The sequence below is a fragment of the Ranitomeya imitator genome, chromosome 1, assembly GCF_032444005.1.
Source record: "Ranitomeya imitator isolate aRanImi1 chromosome 1, aRanImi1.pri, whole genome shotgun sequence".
Lineage (NCBI taxonomy): Eukaryota > Metazoa > Chordata > Amphibia > Anura > Dendrobatidae > Ranitomeya > Ranitomeya imitator.
This window is the reverse complement of record NC_091282.1, coordinates 857615707-857634692: the sequence shown is the minus strand read 5'-3', so window position 1 is coordinate 857634692 and position 18986 is coordinate 857615707. Positions and strand designations below refer to the sequence as shown.

At 43.1% G+C, this 18986-nt stretch overlaps 1 protein-coding gene across 2 annotated transcripts in view; it reads left to right on the top strand.

Moving 5' to 3' along the window:
- Positions 1-18986, top strand: part of LOC138651626 (GRAM domain-containing protein 2B-like) — a 111287-nt gene that overhangs the window by 59767 nt on the left and 32534 nt on the right. For both annotated transcript variants that reach the window (XM_069741956.1, XM_069741965.1), the window contains exons 5-7: positions 2752-2855; positions 13684-13782; positions 16376-16447. In XM_069741956.1, coding sequence (XP_069598057.1) covers positions 2752-2855; positions 13684-13782; positions 16376-16447 — 275 coding nt within the window. The remainder of the gene's footprint in view (positions 1-2751; positions 2856-13683; positions 13783-16375; positions 16448-18986) is intronic.

Below are 18986 nucleotides of genomic sequence, written 5' to 3'. Positions count from 1 at the left end.
CATTACTAAGTCCAACACACCTCTAACCCTAATCACAAACCCTAACCATAACCACAACCATGACCCACAGACAGCTCTCCAGCGACCAACGATCCCGAGGTCCCCGGTAACCAGGGTAAACATCGGGTTACTAAGCGCAGGGCCGCGCTTAGTAACCCGATGTTTACCCTGGTTACCATCGTTAAAGTAAAAAAAACAACCACTACATACTTACCTTCCGCTGTCTGTCCCCGGCACTCTGCTTCTCTGCTCTGGCTGTGAGCGTCGGGCAGCCGGAAAGCAGAGCGGTGACGTCACCGCTCTGCTTTCCGGCCGCTGTGCTCACAGCCAGAGCAGAGAAGCACAGCGCCGGGGACAGACAGCGGTAGGTAAGTATGTAGTGGTTGTTTTTTTTTTACTTTAACGATGGTAACCAGGGTAAACATCGGGTTACTAAGCGCGGCCCTGCGCTTAGTAACCCGATGTTTACCCTGGTTACCAGCGAAGACATCGCTGAATCGGCGTCACACACGCCGATTCAGCGATGTCAGCGGGAGATCCAGCGACGAAACAAAGTTCTGGACTTTCTTCCCCGACCAGCGACATCACAGCAGGGGCCTGATCGCTGCTGCCTGTCACACTGGACGATATCGCTAGCCAGGACGCTGCAACGTCACGGATCGCTAGCGATATCGTCTAGTGTGACGGTACCTTTACCCTAGCACAAGCCTAACCCTAGCACAAGCCTAACCCTAGCACAAGCCTAACCCCAGCTCTAACCCCAACCCTAACCTTAGCTCTAACGCTAACCCTAACTGCAAAGAAAGAAAAAAAATATATATATTTTTTTTAATCATTTTTACCTAATTAAGGGGGTGACAAAGGGGGATTTTTTTTGTTTTGATCACTGTGATGGGGTCTATCACAGTGATCAAAATGAACCAATAGGAAAAATCTCGTATTGTTGCCAGGTACCGGCCGGCAGATCTCGGCGGGCGCACTGCACATGCGCCCACCATTTTCTTCCGGGAAGATGACACGGAGGACCAGGGGACGAAGTCGGAGGATCTGGGGATGGCTGTCCTCTGGTATGCTAGATCAAATCAGAAAGGAGAGAAATTAATTGAAAATCAGACTTTTTTTTTTTTTTGCGATCGCCATTATTCGAATAACGGACATCACAAGACTTTAGATGGTGAAAACCAACCCAAATCATGTTCTCCAGGGTCTCGGCTACCCCCGGAGATTTTGCGATGCTGGGGCGCTATAACCTTAATTCTCAGCGTCGTTAAAAAGTGGAGCTAAAAAACAAGGCCCCTTAATGACCACTTTTAAAAGGCGTATCGCCGGTCGTTAAGGGGTTAAAGGAGTTTTCCTACTGTCGGCATACTCTTTTTGCTTCCTCCCCAGCCCAGGAGGTGTGATATGATCAGAACATGTTCCTGTACGGTCACACACAGCCATTGCACAGTACATAGCAGGGGAACATTTATAAGATTATCTCAGCACAGGAGCATTTTATTTAAACACATCCAATTGTGGAAATTATTATTATTACAGGATCTAATGAATAAATTTAACTTTGTTTGTGGGAAATCCCCTTTAACTATCTGCTCAGATATTATTTTGACTGAAGTTCTGACACTGGCATTAAAATGGCAATGTGCATAGCATATTGAATTGCTGTGCTGTATTTTAATAAGAAAAATCGGTGCTATGAAAAGGGGTTTGAATGTCGGGGCAGAGACCCTGATTCCAGCAATGTATCACTTACTGAGCTGCTTGTTCTAGTGTCAATAAAATCAATGTTTATCAGCAGGAGATTATCACTAGAGCAGGGGTCCCCAACTCCAGTCCTCAAGGCCCACCAACAGGTCATGTTTTCAGGATTTCCTTTGCATTGCACAGGTGATGCAATTATTACCTGGGCAAGACTAAGGAAATCCTGAAAACATGACATGTTGGTGGGCCTTGAGGACTGGAGTTGGGGACCCCTGCACTAGAGGACTAGTTGCCTTGAGCCATGTAATTATCCTCCTCTATGTAACCCCACCCCCACGACTGATTAGCACTTTTCTGCCTATGCACAGTGTACGCAGAAAGCTGCCAATCAGTGGTATGGGGACGTTGTTATACAGGGTTCAGCATTCAGAGATCTGGTAGATCTGCAGCAGAGAAAACAGTGATTTTATGAAACTGCACCAAGTAGACCAGTAAGTGACACCGCTGGAATCAAGGTCTCTGCACCTACATTATGCTGCTCTCAAACTATGTATCAATAACCTGGTGACAGATTCCCTTTAACAGTGCATTCCCATGAAGGTCTGACAGAAAGGCATCTAGCCATATTTAAAGGGGATCTGGCACATTCTACATTCTGTTCGATCTGTAGATAGCATGGTACAGAGAAGCGGAGCAGAATGATAGGTTTGTTAGAAAAATTCAGTATAACTTGCATTTTATTAATTGAAATCCTTGAGTCCAGCAGTTATCCCTGCATGACATCTGACAAGGAACACTGTCACCTGGGATTTCACGGAATAAAATAAAAGTTTTACTGAAACTTTCCCAACACAAATGTGTATCAATCTGATCCCCTGGCTCTCTAACATCCTGCTTGCAGAGCAGATACCATTTTCAACATAACTGGTTCCATTTAAAGCCCTTTGATGGGAGAAATCATTGGCATTTCTTGATGACAGACTTCAATGAGTTAGTTTAACTTTTCCCTTTAAGTTTCAGTAACATAAGTTCCTTACTGTACATTCTCAGGTTTTACTTGTGCCCTCCAAAGAGAGGTGTTGTACCAAGGACGGCTTTATATCTCCCGCAGCCATTTAGGATTTTTTTGTCTAATGCTTCGCAAAGAAATCAAGGTGGGTTTCTATATAGCAGAGATCATTTGAACAGATGAATGTATTAGAATTGGGGATAAGCAAATGGCTTCAGATAACTCCTTATCTGAATAGCTATAGCGCTTACCGAATAGCTGCCTTGGGAACCCGGATACCTGGAGCGCTCCCAATAATCAGCTGATCAGAGAGCACAACAAACAGGCTCTCCATGCATGTATTGTGACAGTCACACAGCCGCGACACATGCAGCTGCGGAGCCGATCAGCTGATTATCGGGAGCGCTCCAGGTATCCAGGTTCCCTCTGCAGTTATTCGGTAAGCGCTGCAGCTCTTCGGATAAGTAGGTATCCTAAACTATTCCCTCATCTCTAATTAGAATGCTTCCAGTGTGTTTTTTATTTTGTGTCTAGTTTTAGGTTTAACTCCAGGAGCTGAGCCCGCAGTATACAGATGTTTGCTGTGTTATATACTTGGCATCCGCCTCTAACAGCAGCGATCGGAGAAAAGTTCTGATCACTGCTGTTAACCTCTTAAATACCAAAATCATTCTTGCGCTGTTCTGTGCTCCCATTGGCTTCTGCTCTTCAATATGACAAGACAGTGGCTTTATTTTCAAAATTGTCAATTCACAGGTAAAATCTGTAACCGGTGAGGACAGATTTTTTTTACATTACTGAGATAGGAGATGTCTGCTACTGATAAGATTCTATGTAGATGGGAGAAGGGAGGAACTATGCCTCTAGCTTTTCACTCCTCTACTCTCCACTCTACATAGGAGATGGAAGCTGCTACAGATAAAATCTCATCTTAGTAATGTAACAATCTATCTTCACTGAAGATTTATCTGATAATATCCAAGTTACTTACTTTCACGGGTTGCGCATAGCAGCCAGGGCAAGCTGAAGGCCCTCTTAGTTGCCATATTGGTACATCTGTGAAGACTGTGCCAATGAGACCATGACATGATGTTAATTGCATACTGCAATAATGTAGCACTGCATTATATAGTATGAGCGATCAATGTTCAAGACCCCAAAAGGAGTTAACGTATAAAAATTTTAATTATGCTCATTAATCTCCATTAAAAATAAAGAAATGAAAAACAAAATGATATTTGGTATCACCACATCTGTAAAAGTTTGCTCTTTCAAAACATAAAATTATTTATCCCATACGGTATACGCAGTAAAGAGGAAAAAAAATATTAAAACTCCAGAATTGCATTTTCAATCGCTGCACTTCGTCTAGACAATAAAAGACAATAAAAACCTCAATCTCATAAATATGCCAACACACATTTTTATTTTTTTTTCACTACTTAATTACAATACTTATAAAAAATATTTATTTATTTTTGTACCCTACAATAACACCTGTAAAAGCAGTACCCCAAAAACAATGGTGGAATTGTGGGATTTTTTTCCCAGGACACTGTATAATAAAACGAAATGGGGTCATTCAAAACTATAACTTGTCACATAAAAAAAGCAAGCCCTCATATGTCAACGGAAGAAGGAGGAAAGAGTGGTCAAAAAACTTAAAATCGCCCAGTCATAAAGGGGTTAAAGTAATGCAATATAATTTATAGGTGGTGAAAAAATACAAACAGTGGGAAAGTATTGAACATGTCACAAATTTTCTAAGTGAATACATTTGTAAAGGTGCTATTGACATGAAATTCTCAATTCACAACCCATCCTATTCACACATGCCAAGAAATCAAACCATGGATATCCATAACTTAAAGGGACACTGTCACCTGAATTTGGAGGGAACAATCTTCAGCCATGGAGGCGGGGTTTTGGGGTTTTTGATTCACCCTTTCCTTACCCGCTGGCTGCATGCTGGCTGCAATATTGGATTAAAGTTCATTCTCTGTCCTCCGTAGTACACGCCTGCACAAGGTGCAATCTTGCCTTGTGCAGGCGTGTACTATGGAGGACAGAGAATGAACTTCAATCCAATATTGCAGCCAGCATGCAGCCAGCGGGTAAGGAAAGGGTGAATCAAAAACCCCAAAACCCCGCCTCCATGGCTGAAGATTGTTCCCTCCAAATTCAGGTGAGTGTCCCTTTAAAGCGAACCTGTTACCAGGTTTGGCCAGTATGAAATACAGCCACCACCTTTCAGGGTTGATATACAGCATTCTATAATGCTGTATATCTGCCCCAACCCGACCTGTAAGAGAAGAAAAATAACTTTTATTATATTCACTTGAAAGGTGGTGGCCGTATCTAATATTGGTTCCCTTTAAATTGCGGGTAATAATGAGAACTAACAAAAAAAAAGGGAAAAAGTATTGAACAGGTAAAGAAAGAGAGGTGGAAAAAGTCATGCAAGGTCATGACATCAGCTTAAATCTATCAGTAATTAGAAAGCCATTCTTAGCCCTGTTGAGGGCAGAGCAAAGTACTGCAGTGAGCAGGCGCCCGGAAAGGTCAGAGAGGCCCAGCGCCTGCGCACTGCAGTACTTTGCTCTGCCCTCAACAGGGCAGCGTGAAGACCAGAAGAGGACGTCATCTGATGAAGATGGGAGGGACCGGACCGCGACACCCATCGGACCGGACCGGGACCGCCCCTGGGTGAGTATAATCTAACCTCTTTTTCTTATCTTTTAGGATACATCGGGGGCTTATCTACAGCATTCCAGAATGCTGTAGATAAGCCCCTGATGCTGGTAGGCTTAGCTCACCTTCGATTTTGGGGGTGACAGGTTCCCTTTAAAAGCAAACAGTAATGTACTCAACCTCCATGGCCGGCATGCACTCTCACCATGCAAGACTCTATTCCATTGCTGAACAAAAAGTATGTTCAACCGCATTTAAAGTTTATCAACAACATTAAGACAAGCCTGTGAAATACTGGGAGAATATAGTCTTGTCCGATGAGACAGAAATTTTACTCTTGACATGTCATAATTTACACTATGTTTGGAGGCCAAAAGGCACTGATATCACCCCAAAACACCATACCAACAGTGAAGTTTGGAGGTGGGAACATCATGGTATGGGGCTGTTTTTCAGCATACAGCACTGGCAAACTTCATCTAATTGAAGGAAGATTGAAATGTACCTAGACATTCTTGATAAAAAAAATCTGCTGCCATCTGGTGTTCGTCCTTCGTAGTCGAAGATGACCATGACTTCAGGGTTAGAAGAGAATTCGTAGTTATGGGTCCGGAGGTGGCTGAGTCCAATCCAGGCCCTGAAGGTTCGTCCACATACTTGACATAAGGAAGCAGATGTGGTCAGTACACCAGATTCTATTTGTGCATTGCAGACAGCGCGCTTTCTTTTTGCGTCAAAGATTTTCCTATCTTCAGCTGCACGTGCTCCTGAGGTGATCCTGCCCCGCCAACCTGGACGATCCAGGGCAAGCTCTTCCCATTTATTGGTGTTGACTTCCAGGTTTTTGAGACACCTTAAAGAGCCACTGTCACCCCCTCCAGCCGTTATATACTAAAAGAGCCACCTTGTGCAGCAGTAATGCTGCATTCTAACAAGGTGGCTCTTTTAGTTTTTGGTGCATGTCACTCAAATATTCAGGGGCTCCGGGCACCGCCCCCTCCACGTTGTTTTCGCTTGAAATCCGGCGCCTGCGCTGTGTACTACTGTGTGGGGTAGGCGCAGTGTGCTCTGGCCGTCTGACGTCACAGCCAGGCTTGCAGACTGAGAGTGTAAACGCTGCAGAGCCCAGTTTGTTCCAGAATTGCCGTGTCCGGGACATTGTCTTGCCACCTGATGTGGAGGAGTCTGTGGAGGCAACTCATGTGAAAATGATTAAGCTGTTTAGCATGCCGGTTGCAGACTGTCCAGGTCTCGCTAGCATAGAGAAGTGTGGTGAGGACCACCGCGCAATAGACCTTCAGCTTGGTGGTAAGACTGAGTCCCCTTCGTTCCCAGACGTTCTTACGCAGTCTCCCGAAGGCGGCACTGGCTTTGGCAATTCTGTTATTAACCTCAGCGTCTATGGTTACTTCACGGGAAAGTGTGCTGCCTAAGTAGGTGAAGTTATCGACTGCTTTGAGGTTTTGCTCCTTCACCGTGATACGTGGCTCCTTGTATAGTTTTCCTGGAACAGGTTGATACATGACTTTGGTTTTTCTAATGTTGATCTCGAGACCAAAACTGTTGCAAGCTTGCGAAAAACAGTCCATTTCATGCTGCATCTGCTGTTCCTTGCTAGCGTTAAGTGCACAGTCATCAGCAAATAATAATTCACGGATAACCGTCTCATGCACTTTCACAACCGCCTTCAGGCGTTTTGGGTTGAATAGCTTGCCATCAGTCCTGTACCTAACCTGGATTCCATCTTCACAGTTGTTATAGGCATCACTTAACATTACAGAGAACAGCATACTAAACAGGGTTGGAGCAAGCACACAGCCTTGTTTTAAGCCTTTTGTTACTGGGAACGCCCCAGATTCGTTCAGAACCTTCACCATCATGCCATCATGGAACTGCCGGACGATTGAGATGAACTTGCTCGGGCCGCTGAATTTTGCCATGATTCTCCACAGGCCGTCTCTACTGACTGTGTTGAAAGCCTTGGTCAAATCAACAAAAGTTACATAAAGGTCACGGTATTGCTCCTGGCACTTTTCCTGAAGTTGACGTGCTGTAAAGACGATATCTACTGTTCCACGTTTAGCACGGAAACTACACTGGCTTTCGGGTAATAGTCCTTTCTCAAGGTGATGTAAAAGGCGGTTGAGCAAGAGACGAGCCAATATCTTTCCTGCAGTGGACAGAAGGGAGATGCCTTGATGGTTGTCACAAGATTGGCGATTACCTTTCCTCTTGTATATGTGAATTATGCTGGCATCTTTCATCTGTTGCGAAACCTGTTCCTTTTACTGCTTTCCTGACTTCATCTCCACTTGGAAGAACATCAAGGTCCTTGTTGATTTCTACCTGGGGCAGGCGAGCAATAGCCTCATCATTGATATTGGCAGGGCGATTAAGAATATTATTGAAGTGCTCAGCCCACCGTTCCAGAATTTGTTTCTTTTCTGTCAGCAGCTTAGTTCCATCTGCGTTAAGCAGAGATGAAGAGCTTGATGACTGGGGTCCATATACATCTTTGAGCGCATCGTAGAAGCTTTTCTAGTCATGGGTATCTGCATAGCCCTGAATTTCATCAGCCTTCTTGCTAAACCAGTTATCCTGCATTTCGAGTAGCTTGATCTGTACCTTTCTTTTTATGTTAGTAAAGGCATCTTTCTTAACTAATGACGTGGCGTCATATTGATACACCTTGTATCGCTGATGTTTCTCTTCTAGGAGTGTCTTTATTTCTTCGTTTTCATCGAACCAGTCTTGATTATTTCTGGCTGCTGATCAGAGATGCTCCAGAGCAGTATTATAAACAGCATCTCTCAGAATTGTCCACTCTTCCTCAACGCCGGTCTCCTCTGCCTGCAGAATATTTATCAGTCTGGTATCAAGGTTATTGGCAAATTCCCTTGTAATTCTTTTATTTTGCAGCTTATAGACTTTCAGCCTCTTTGTCGTTTTCTTGGGAGCCCTTGGGGTCTCCTTGCAGGCAGGATGCGGAGCCTGCACTTAGACACAATGAGGCGATGGTCAGTTCAGCAGTCTGCACCGCACATGGCCCTCGTCACTCTAAAGTCCATCTCATCCCTTTTACTGGCAATGATGTAATCAATGAGATGCCAATGCCTCGAGCGTGGGTGCATCCATGAGGTCTTCTTGCGTGTGGGTAAGCGGAATAGGGTGTTGGTGATGACAAAGTTATGTGTGGCACACATCTTGAGGAGCAGCAGGCCATTACTGTTACACTTGCCAGTGCCGTGTCTCCCAATGACCCCTTCCCAGTATTGATGGTCTGTTTCCACTCTGGCATTAAAGTCTCCAAGTATAATGAGCTTGTCTGCCTGTGTGATTGCTGAAATAAGTGTCAAGTTCATCGTAGAACTTATCTTTAATGTCATCTGGATTAGTCATCGTGGGAGCATAGGCACTGATCAGAGTCGCGTTTTTCTTGTTTGTAAGTGGGAGCTGAAATGTCATCAGACGGTCATTGATGCCCTCCGGAAGCCTGGTAAGTTTATGAGCAAAATGAGTTTTAATAGCAAATCCCATGCGTGCTTCTCGTTTTTCAGTGCTGCCTCGACCACTCCAGAAGAACGTATATCCACCACTATGCTCTGTCAATTGACCCTTGTCAGCGTGTTTCGCTGAGAGCTGCTATATCAACGTTGTAACAAGCTAGCTCCCTAGCTACCAATGCCATTCTTCTCTCTGGTCTGTCTGCCTTAGTATTATCCAGCAGAGTTCTCACATTCCATGTGCCAAGGTTGAGTACCATCATTTCCTTTATTGTGTGTCGACTGCTGTATGGGAAACCCGCCAGCTGCTATAGGCTGGCCAGGTGAAATGAAGCAGACTATGCTTGAGGCACCTTTTCTAGCCCCGTCCTCGATTGAGGTGAGCAGAGTGATCCTGAACAGGACTGCTCAGACACCCAGGAGGCTGCCGAACTCCACTGCTGCTTCGGTCCAGTGCTGAGCGACCATATGGCCTGGGCCGCCAGCGTACAGGTTCGTGACTACAGCTTCCAGTGACTCCACACCTTCTGCTTTGCCACTCTCCCATCGCCACAGGACTTTAGATATGCAGTGGTTGAAGTCATGACTTGCGCTTGACTTGGATTAAAGTGAGGAAGAGTTGCTCAGTCATCAACCTCACTCTCTCACCCGTACCTATCAAGCCCCAGTGGCAAGAACTAGGCGAGACAACTGGAGATAGGTCAGGGTGCAGTGGATGGCCAGCAGAGTCTTATATGTGCCTCGCTGCGCCCTCTCAGCGCTCCACAACGCTGTGCTGAGAATCGCTTGTCTGACCATTGAATCTAGGTTTCTTCCACAAAGTCTGCCATATCCAGTCTTCACATGCAAGGGTAGGCAAACCCTTGAAAATCACCGTAGGTCTCAAAGAAACCCAACAGCTACCCTCACATGGTTTGGCCCGCCTGCCGAGGCGGTGTTCCAGGGTGTACCCGCTGCCGCATGCTAGCAGCTACTTCGAGGTACAGGTGAGAGTTGTGCATAAGATAAGGACCAAAGATGGAAGAGCGGTCCAAAAAGGACACGGCAAGCCTTCCACCAGAGGTGCTACCTCTATCTAGATACCCTATATACCCCTGCTGCCATCTACCAGGGTGATGAAGATGAAACAAGGGTGGACATTTCAGAGAGACAGTGTTCCCAAACACGCAGCCAAGGAAACTCTCAGTTGATTTCAGAGAAAGAGAAAATAAAGCTGCTAGAATGGCCCAGCAAATCACCAGACCTGAATCCTATTGAAAATTTATGGTAGGAACTAAAGCTCAGAGTTTATAGAAGGAACCCATGGAAATTTCAGGACTTGAAGAGTGTTTATGTGAATGGGTCAAAATCACCCTTGAGCAATTCATGCGACTAGTTTCTCCATACAGGAGGCGTCTTGAAGTACCAGCAAAGGCATTTGTACAAAGTATTAACTAAATTTCAGTAAATGTGTTCAAAAGTTATGGACATCTATGTTTTAATTTCTTTCCCTGTGTGAATTGGATGGGTTGTTACCTACATCTAGTGAGAATTTCATGTCAATAGCACCTATAGAAATATATTTACTTAGAAAAAGGAGGAGCCGAAAGAGCCCTTAAAAAGCCTATCCTAATTTTCTTCCTACCCCTCTAAGGGTTTGTTCACAAGTGGCATGTTTGTTGCAGAAATTTCTACAGCTAAAGATCCTAATGTTCCGATGCCTGGTACAATGTTTTACACTGCTAATGTCGGAAGCATGACTAACAGTTATTGCACAACCCTTTTGTTAATGAGTTGCAGTGTGCAAATTCAGCATTTGTTGCAATAAAGAAGTTTCTGTTGTGCTACGTTTATCCAGAGTATAACTATATACTTTATCTCACAGCAACAGACTGGTACAAAGGGGAAAGGACTCTAAAGGGCTTACAGTCTACACGATAATGGGAAAGGAGACAGTTGGCCGGGGGACGGAGCAGCTCCAGTGGTAGTGATCTGGCAGTGGGGACGTTGTAGGCTATAGTCTTTCCTGAAGATAAGTTTTTCAGGTTACATCAATTAGAAGTGTTGAGGCACTGAAATTCCAGTGGATGCGGAATGCTCGCAAAAAATCTTGAGAGCAACATGCGAGGGAAGGAGGTCTTGTAAGGATTGGAGATTACGTGTAGGAAAGTTTCAGGAGATTACTCTGGAGAGGTATGGATTAATTGAGTAGCAGAGTTAAGGACGGACTAGATAGGGGTCAGAGTGCTAGTTGGGAGGCCACAGAGGAGCATATTTCAATAATCTAGACAGGAGATAATGAGGGCATGTACTAGCATTCTAGTTGAATCAGGGTTGAGGAAATTATGAATTATGGAAATATTGGAGGCGGCATGAGGTGGTAAGTGCTTGGGTGTGTGGTTTGAAGGACAAGACAGAGTCAAGAGTTGCACCGAGGCAGTAAACTTGTGACACAGAGGAAGTGTGATATCCTGCGATGGAGGAAAGTTGACAAGTCCGCCTCTGTGCTCATTGAGCTTTAGGAAGAGTTATGTGAAAAGAAGGATATGGCTCCTAGACTTTCTGGGCAGGTGACTTCTGTGCCAGATAAGTATATTAGTGACATCTGCAAACAGGCGGTACTGGAAGCTATGGGACTACATACTTTAGGACAACTATACACATGGCAGTGGCAAATAATTCACACAATATAGGAAAGGCCGGAGCAAGCCGTCCCCTCTCCCCCACGGCGTCAGCGAAGGCCTACATGACAATGGTTTGGAGGGGTGGGGGGACTAGGCTAATGGGTAAAGGGGTGGGGGCTGAGAGTGGGGATAAAGGGGTGATTGGGGGCGGTGCTGGCTCAGTTCCCGCTCACTGGCCCAAGTTGTCCCGCCCTCCCACCCTTTTTGTTTATTTTGTTGGGGAGAATGATGATTTATGGTTGTTGAAGTGATTGGGCTTGTGCTTTTAGGGTCATTGCAGCCGGGGCGGCTGGGGGGACTCCTTGGAGTTGGTGAAAATTGGTTCGGGGATCCATTGGCATATGGTCCTCTGTTTTTTTTGGAGTTTAACATATTTCGGATCTAGTGAATGGTGGTGGGGAGTTCCGTCAGGGGTGGTCGGATCTCCTGGAATATTTCCGTGAACAGTGAACCCTCTTGGGGGTTTTGGTGCTCCCGAGCCAGGGTTAGAACGGCTGGGAGTAAAATTTGGTGTTTATGTTACGTTCACGTGGTGGGTCGTTAATCACCAGATTCTTATGGGCTCCAAGGACTCCTTCTAGCTGAAAGGTTAATGTATTTACATTCATTGTATTAATTGTTATATGTTAAATAAAAAGGCTGCTGTGGCCAACATTATTCCAAAGAAATATTGGTCTTGTCTTTATTAAGGGTGGAAGGGGGTTCAAAGAATTGTTCGGGTTGAAGGGAGCGGTAATCCTTATTAGGCAACACCTTCGACAGTACCAGTGTCAAGCAATATAGGTGTACAGTATAGCACAAAACCACAACATAGGACTCAAAAGCTTTCTTTCCTATGCCTTGTATATGCATCATACTTGCCTTGCCAACTGTGTTGCCTCAAACATGTATTTCCTGACAGCTTAGCATAGGATCTGCCTTTCTGCAAAACCCGTCATACTGCTTTCCTTCATCATGGTACTTCTGACAGAACAGCCTGTGTTTTCCAGCCAGCAGTAATGTAGGGGGTCAGAGAGATTGGTGCACTTTTCATTACATTGTGAGCACTGTTCTAGTCTTCTGTGTTACTGATTTCATTTTTACTTTCATGTTGCTTATGCATTAATGAAACAGTACCTATCACCAGTCAGGGTATGCCCTTTTAATTAAGGAAAGAGTAGACAGCCTCAGAATGGATCATTTTCTAAATAACTTTTTTAGCAAAGGTGGCTGCAAAAATCAACTTCTAGTGTTATTTAGAAACTTCACCAGTTTGAGGATTCCCACTCCTTTTTTTAAAGGGCATCTGACTGTTGACACATGCTGCCCAATCTACGGGCAACATAGTGTATCAGATGCTGGCTGCACGATTTCAGGACCGATCTGCACAGGAGACTAGTTGGACAGATGGGTTCCTAGAGGCTTTTCTCAGCCTGCTGCCCTGGAATGACTGGTATCTCCCCATACATGCACTGAGGGATTAAGGGGAACGGGTGAGGAGAAGCCGCTGGAGATCCACCTAACCATATAGTCTCCTTTGTGGCTCAGTCTCCTCCGCAGCATTTCTGATTTAGATATATTTTCATTAAATCGTGCAGCCAGTGTCTGATGCATGCTGCCTGTGGATCGAGAAGCATGTATCCGCTGTCAGGTTCCCTTTAAATAAATAGGGAAGCCTCCAAGTGGTGATGGGTACTCTTTAATTTATTATGTATAGAATAATGAATCCCTCTGAGAGGTTCAGATTTCCGAAGCTTCTATCCATATATTGGCTGCCGTTGGAGGAGCATGTGACCAGTGTCCATCAGCCGTCTCCAGTTATAAAACACTTCACGTGGGAAGCTCACAGGCTGGTCTGGTCACATGCTCCTCCACCACCCGCCGCTTTAATTCGCAACATGTTTTTAGTGTTGCATTTTATAATTTTTACCAATGTGCTTTGATCAGGTGCATTATATTTCAGAAATAACTTGCCTTTTAAACAGCAGTGTTTGTCTCCAGGAGCTCTGACATTCATGTGATTTATGCCTTGGTTTACATACGTCTTGAAGGGTTCCATAACTGAGCAAAGATGCTACTGTATGAAGCCCGTGGCATTTTCCTTTTATTAACCAGCTCGTATTTATTTCATGTACAGGTCTTGATTCCTGTCAGTTCGGTGATTATTGTTAAAAAAGCCAATACAGCTTTACTGGTACCTAATGCATTGAGCGTCCGGACCACTGATGGGGATAAGGTGAGTTTGGCTATAACTGGCCTTCATGTTTATTAAAGTGGCTATGTACTGAAGGTGACTGCTTTGTCTGTGTAAATGATCTTATCGGTGCTGACAAACATTTTAATGTCTACCTATACTGGTAAGAAATTGCATCCACAGCATTGGGCTACCCCAACCTGTTTGAGATAGATAGATACATATATATATATATATATATATATATATATATATATATTCATATATATTCAAATGTACCCATAGGGTCCTGATATACCAAAACGGAGATGTTTTTGCTCCATTGTGACAGCGTATGTCCCAGATACCTTTTCTTCTCTGTGCGGAATGATCGCACAGCAGTCTAATCTATTCATTTTAAATATACACAAATAATGAAATTTATTTTATGTAACATGGGAGCCATATATACATCCGAATTTCTTTGCAATGCACTGTAAAAAAGAGCCTTAACAAAATTCACCTAATTTCACTTTTTGTTAAAAAGGCAAGAGAAGCTAGGCTGAATCAAACTCCCTTTGGTTGCTGTCATTTTCTTCCCTATTTTTAGGTGTTTTTTTATAGAGTGTGTTTCCATACCCAATTATTTTTGCTCTTTCAGCTAGTATTGGAACATTATAATACACACCCTAATGTCCCAGTGTCACTTGAGTTTCCTGAGCAAAGAAGAAATTATATTTTTCAGTGATTCCTATGTAGCTTACTGTAAAAGCAAAGTTGAAAGATATAGAAAAAATTGTGAGCAGAGTCGTGTATGTGAGTCTGGGTGGGTGCAAGCAAGCCACAAGTTTATGGCAGGCAACTGATGTTACTTACAAAATCCCAAATACTGTATTTTTCAGACTCAAGGATGCATCTCAAGCCACGTTCACATGTTGAGTATTTCGTCAGTATTTTAAATCCGTATTTGTAAGCGAAAACCAGGAGTAAAAGTGTAATAGAAACACATCACCACTTCTGGATTTATCACCCACTCCTGGCAACTCCTTACAAATACCGAATGTGTGAATGTGGCCTTATTATGAGATGCATCCCAGGTTTAGATAGTAGGAAATATGTTTTTCCTCTTTTCTGTTAATATCCCTGGTGTTGTAAAGAATTGGGGGTGGTCAATATCACTAATCTACAAGTACTAAGGTATGTTAGGTAGCCAATAGATCATTAGTGTGTTTCTGCAACTTTTATTATACTTACTTAGTTTTCCACCATGCACATCATGTACACTCTCTGCAGTGCGCAACACAGCTGCATGCACACACCTCTGCTCTGCTACATTCGAACACACACATCTCTTCTACACACACACACACACACACACACACACACACACACACACACACACACACACACACACACACACACACACACACCTCTACAACTTACTCTCGTGCAGACACATGGCTCTGCTACATACACACATGCAGAGCTCTGCTACATACTCTTACACATAGCTGTTCTGCATACACACACACACACACACACACACACACACACACACACACACACACACACACACACACACACACACACACACACACACACACACACACACACACAGCTCTACTACATACTCGCATGCACACCGCTCTGCTGCATACACACAAACACAGCTCGGCTATATACACTCGCACACAGCTCTGCTACATACTCACACACACAGCTCTGCTACATATACTCAGCTCTGCTGCTTCAAAACACAGATGTGCTGTGTATAAAATACCAAATTTTGAAGTTCTTTCCAGGCATGTGACTGACAATATGACCTGAAAGGTTCTCCAGCTAGTCAGGACATTTAGTATCCATGCACTTTTACTTATGTGCAAGTCCTTTTAGCTTTCTCTCATGCCCTGCACCAATCAGATTGGTCAGTGTTGTGCAGGAGAAGAGAGATCTGCACCCCTGTGCATGGTTATCTGTGTTTGTAAATGACCCTGTGTCCGTGTTCTCCATCATAAGTACCCATGGGCATCTTCCAATGGACTGTTAAGACGCACACTTTTTTTAGCGGAGAGGGGGATAGTTGGCAAGATTTGTTTTTTATTTGCTAAAAAGTGTTTTGTAGTCTATAAAATAAGTGGGGACTTTATGAGCCAATGTGTCATTTTTGCCCTGGAAGCTAGGGCCTCTTTCAGGCAAACATGGTGTGTACAGACCAGATGTAGCGTATATAGCAATACAAATTTAATACAATCAATACAGTAAAGTGGATACAATCAAATAAATACATGTATGTATAATATATATAATCTCCCCTTATGTGCTACAATGAAATCCACTATATTGTGTAAAATACAATCTCCTAGGCAGTGCAATAGCCACATAAAGTCCATGCATGGTTAATTAATAGGATGTGAGGGATGTTATAAGCAGCTCATCAACTGATAGATGCAGCCTACCACTCAACTCTTTAATCTTATGTTATAACATCGCTCACATTTTATTAATAATTAACCCTGCATGCACTTAATATGGATATTTCTCAGCATATGATATTGTATTGTACTGATTTTCCACTTGTAAATGGATATCTTGCAGCATATGTCAAACTTTTCAAATATTTTAATGTTTAAAGGTATTTCCATTTTCCCCCCCTCAGTATCTATTTGGGTCCCTGCGGAACAGAGAGATGTGTTACCATGTTGTTCGCTCTGTGTGCACTAATTTTCAAGTAAGTGTTGTCACATGCAGCAGGATGACAAAATAGAACTGCCAATGCTTGGGGGTCACCCAAGCTTACCATATGGTCTGTTTGTGGTCTTACTCAAACTAACGGCCTCCTATATGCCAGTCTTTAAGTAACAGCCTCGTATGTGTGTAAGATCGCTCATCTGGGTAAGGAGGCTTGCAGTCAGTCCCAGCACTTTTGGAGTCTGGACTCTGAATAGATTCAAGTGAATGTAGATTGAGTCTGACTGCTAGCCCAAACAAATCCAACACCAAAAAATTAGATTTAATATGACCCCTATATGGTTGACAATCTAATAAAAATGTGGCCTGTCATATTGTTAGTGATGACCCAGAATGTCCTCATAAGGGTATACTGTGCTGATTTACACATGTTTTACGTGTATTGTATTATCCCTGCTTCTCCTACATAGTCGTTTTGCATTATGTATGCTTTACCATTAGTCAAAAGAAAAAAAGGGGTTTGGTACTGTTAGACAGTTGAAAAACTAATGCTCTTAGTGTGAAAAACAAGATAATATTGTAGTTATGACACCTTTTAATGGGTAACAAAAATAAAATAAACGATGTTACAAAGCAATTTTTCCTGACTTCTTAGGTCCCTTCCTCAGGCATGGTATAACAAAGTTTCTGAAGAAACACAAATATATGCAAACAAACAGCAAAAAGAGGCATGGTGTAATAAATGAACATTTGAATAAATAAACAAATTGAGCTGAGAGACTGAATCCTTAATTGGATTAGTGGTGTGAAAGTTTTATAGTCCCAATATCCAAGTAAGATCAGAGGCCTGGTGCCCTCAACTTCTTTGGAGCAGGTTCCTCAGATTCTGTAGAAAAATATTTAGAATTGAGAGTCCTCAGTGGTTGATAACTTTTTAATGGCGAACTGAAAAGATGGTTACAAATTGCAAGCTTTCGAGACTACTCAGGTCTCTTCATCAGGCATAGACTAATAGAAATTCTGAAAAATCACATATTTATGCACAACACAGCACAGAAATAATGCCATAGATAAGACAAGTGACGTGAAGCAGAACTACCAATATGTGAGTGATAAACCGTTATGTTCATAAATATTGGAACAGTTCATAGATGAGGAGTGTGAATGTTTTATTGTCCTCTGATTGGGGTCTGATTCTGTGACTGATGCCCCCACACGGTCTGAGGAGCAAATTCCTTAATTGATGTAATAGACATAAATCCATAAGATTCTGTAGTGAGTCATAAATCCTTCTGACAGATTTAGTAATGTGTGGATGGCATCAAAGACTAATAAGTTTGTATTCCCCAACCCTTCTATGTGTTTGTGATTTTTTTTTTTTTTTTTTTAAATGTCTTTTAACATGACTCCTATAATGTTTGTTTTGTCCTGGACCACAGAAATGTTTAGCCACCGTTAAATATTTTTTTCATCTGTAATTGTGTGATGATGAGACCTCATCCTTGCTCTCAGCTTCTGTCCTGTTTCTCTCACATAGAGGCACCCAATAGGACATATAGTGCACAGAATTATGTACACCACATTGGAAGAAGAACATGTGAATGTGCCAGGAAACTTATAGGCCTACTGTGTGTTGGGAATATGTATCCTGTCTTTGGTCTCTACATGAGTGTAGGTTTTGCAGCTCTTCATATTGCATGATTAAGTTTCTTTCGGTGTATCTGAGGGCATTGAACTTCGGATCATGTTTCTTAAATTTGGAGGTTGCCTGTAGCACAGCAAGGGAGGGTCTTTGAATATTGTCTTCAGCCGCACATCCTTGTGTAAGATGTGGTGACATTTTTTAGCGGTTTTTCTCAGTACCTCAAGCTGTGGGCTGTATGTTACCACCAGACATGCATGATTATTTCTTCTTTTTCTCCGTATTGAAGTAATTGACTTCTAGGGATCCTGGTGGCTCTGACGTACGGATCATCAATGGAGACTGAGTGGTAGCCTTGATTTAAGAATGCCTTTTTAAGATGTGTTAAGTGTTGATCCCGATCCGTTGGGCTGGAACAGATATGATTATATCTAAGGGCCTGGCTGTAAACGATAAACTTTTTAATGTGTTTCGGGTGGAAACTGTCCCATCTGATGTATGTGGGACAGTCCATTGGTTTCTGATACACTGATATCTGGATTGAACCATTTTGAATTTTTATGGTTGTATCCAGAAAGTTGATTTCCGATTTTGAATGGTCCAATGTCAGGTTTATTGTGGGGGGAAATGTATTAAATTTGTCATGAAATTTTAGAAGTTCTTGTTCAGATTCAGTCCAGATTATTAAGATGTCATCGATATCACGGAAATAAGCCAAGGGTTTGAAGGAGCAGGATGCTAAAAAGTCATTTTCCAGTTTAGCCATGAAAAGGTTGGCATACTGGGGTGCCATTTTGCTGCCCATAGCAGTTCCATTGCATTGTAGATTTATCTCCATGCCGAAAGAAAAAAAGTTGTGTGTTAGGATAAACGTGGTGAGTCTTAATACAGACTCAGAAGGGATCCCATTAGCTTCAAGAAAGGTTTGGCAAGCGGA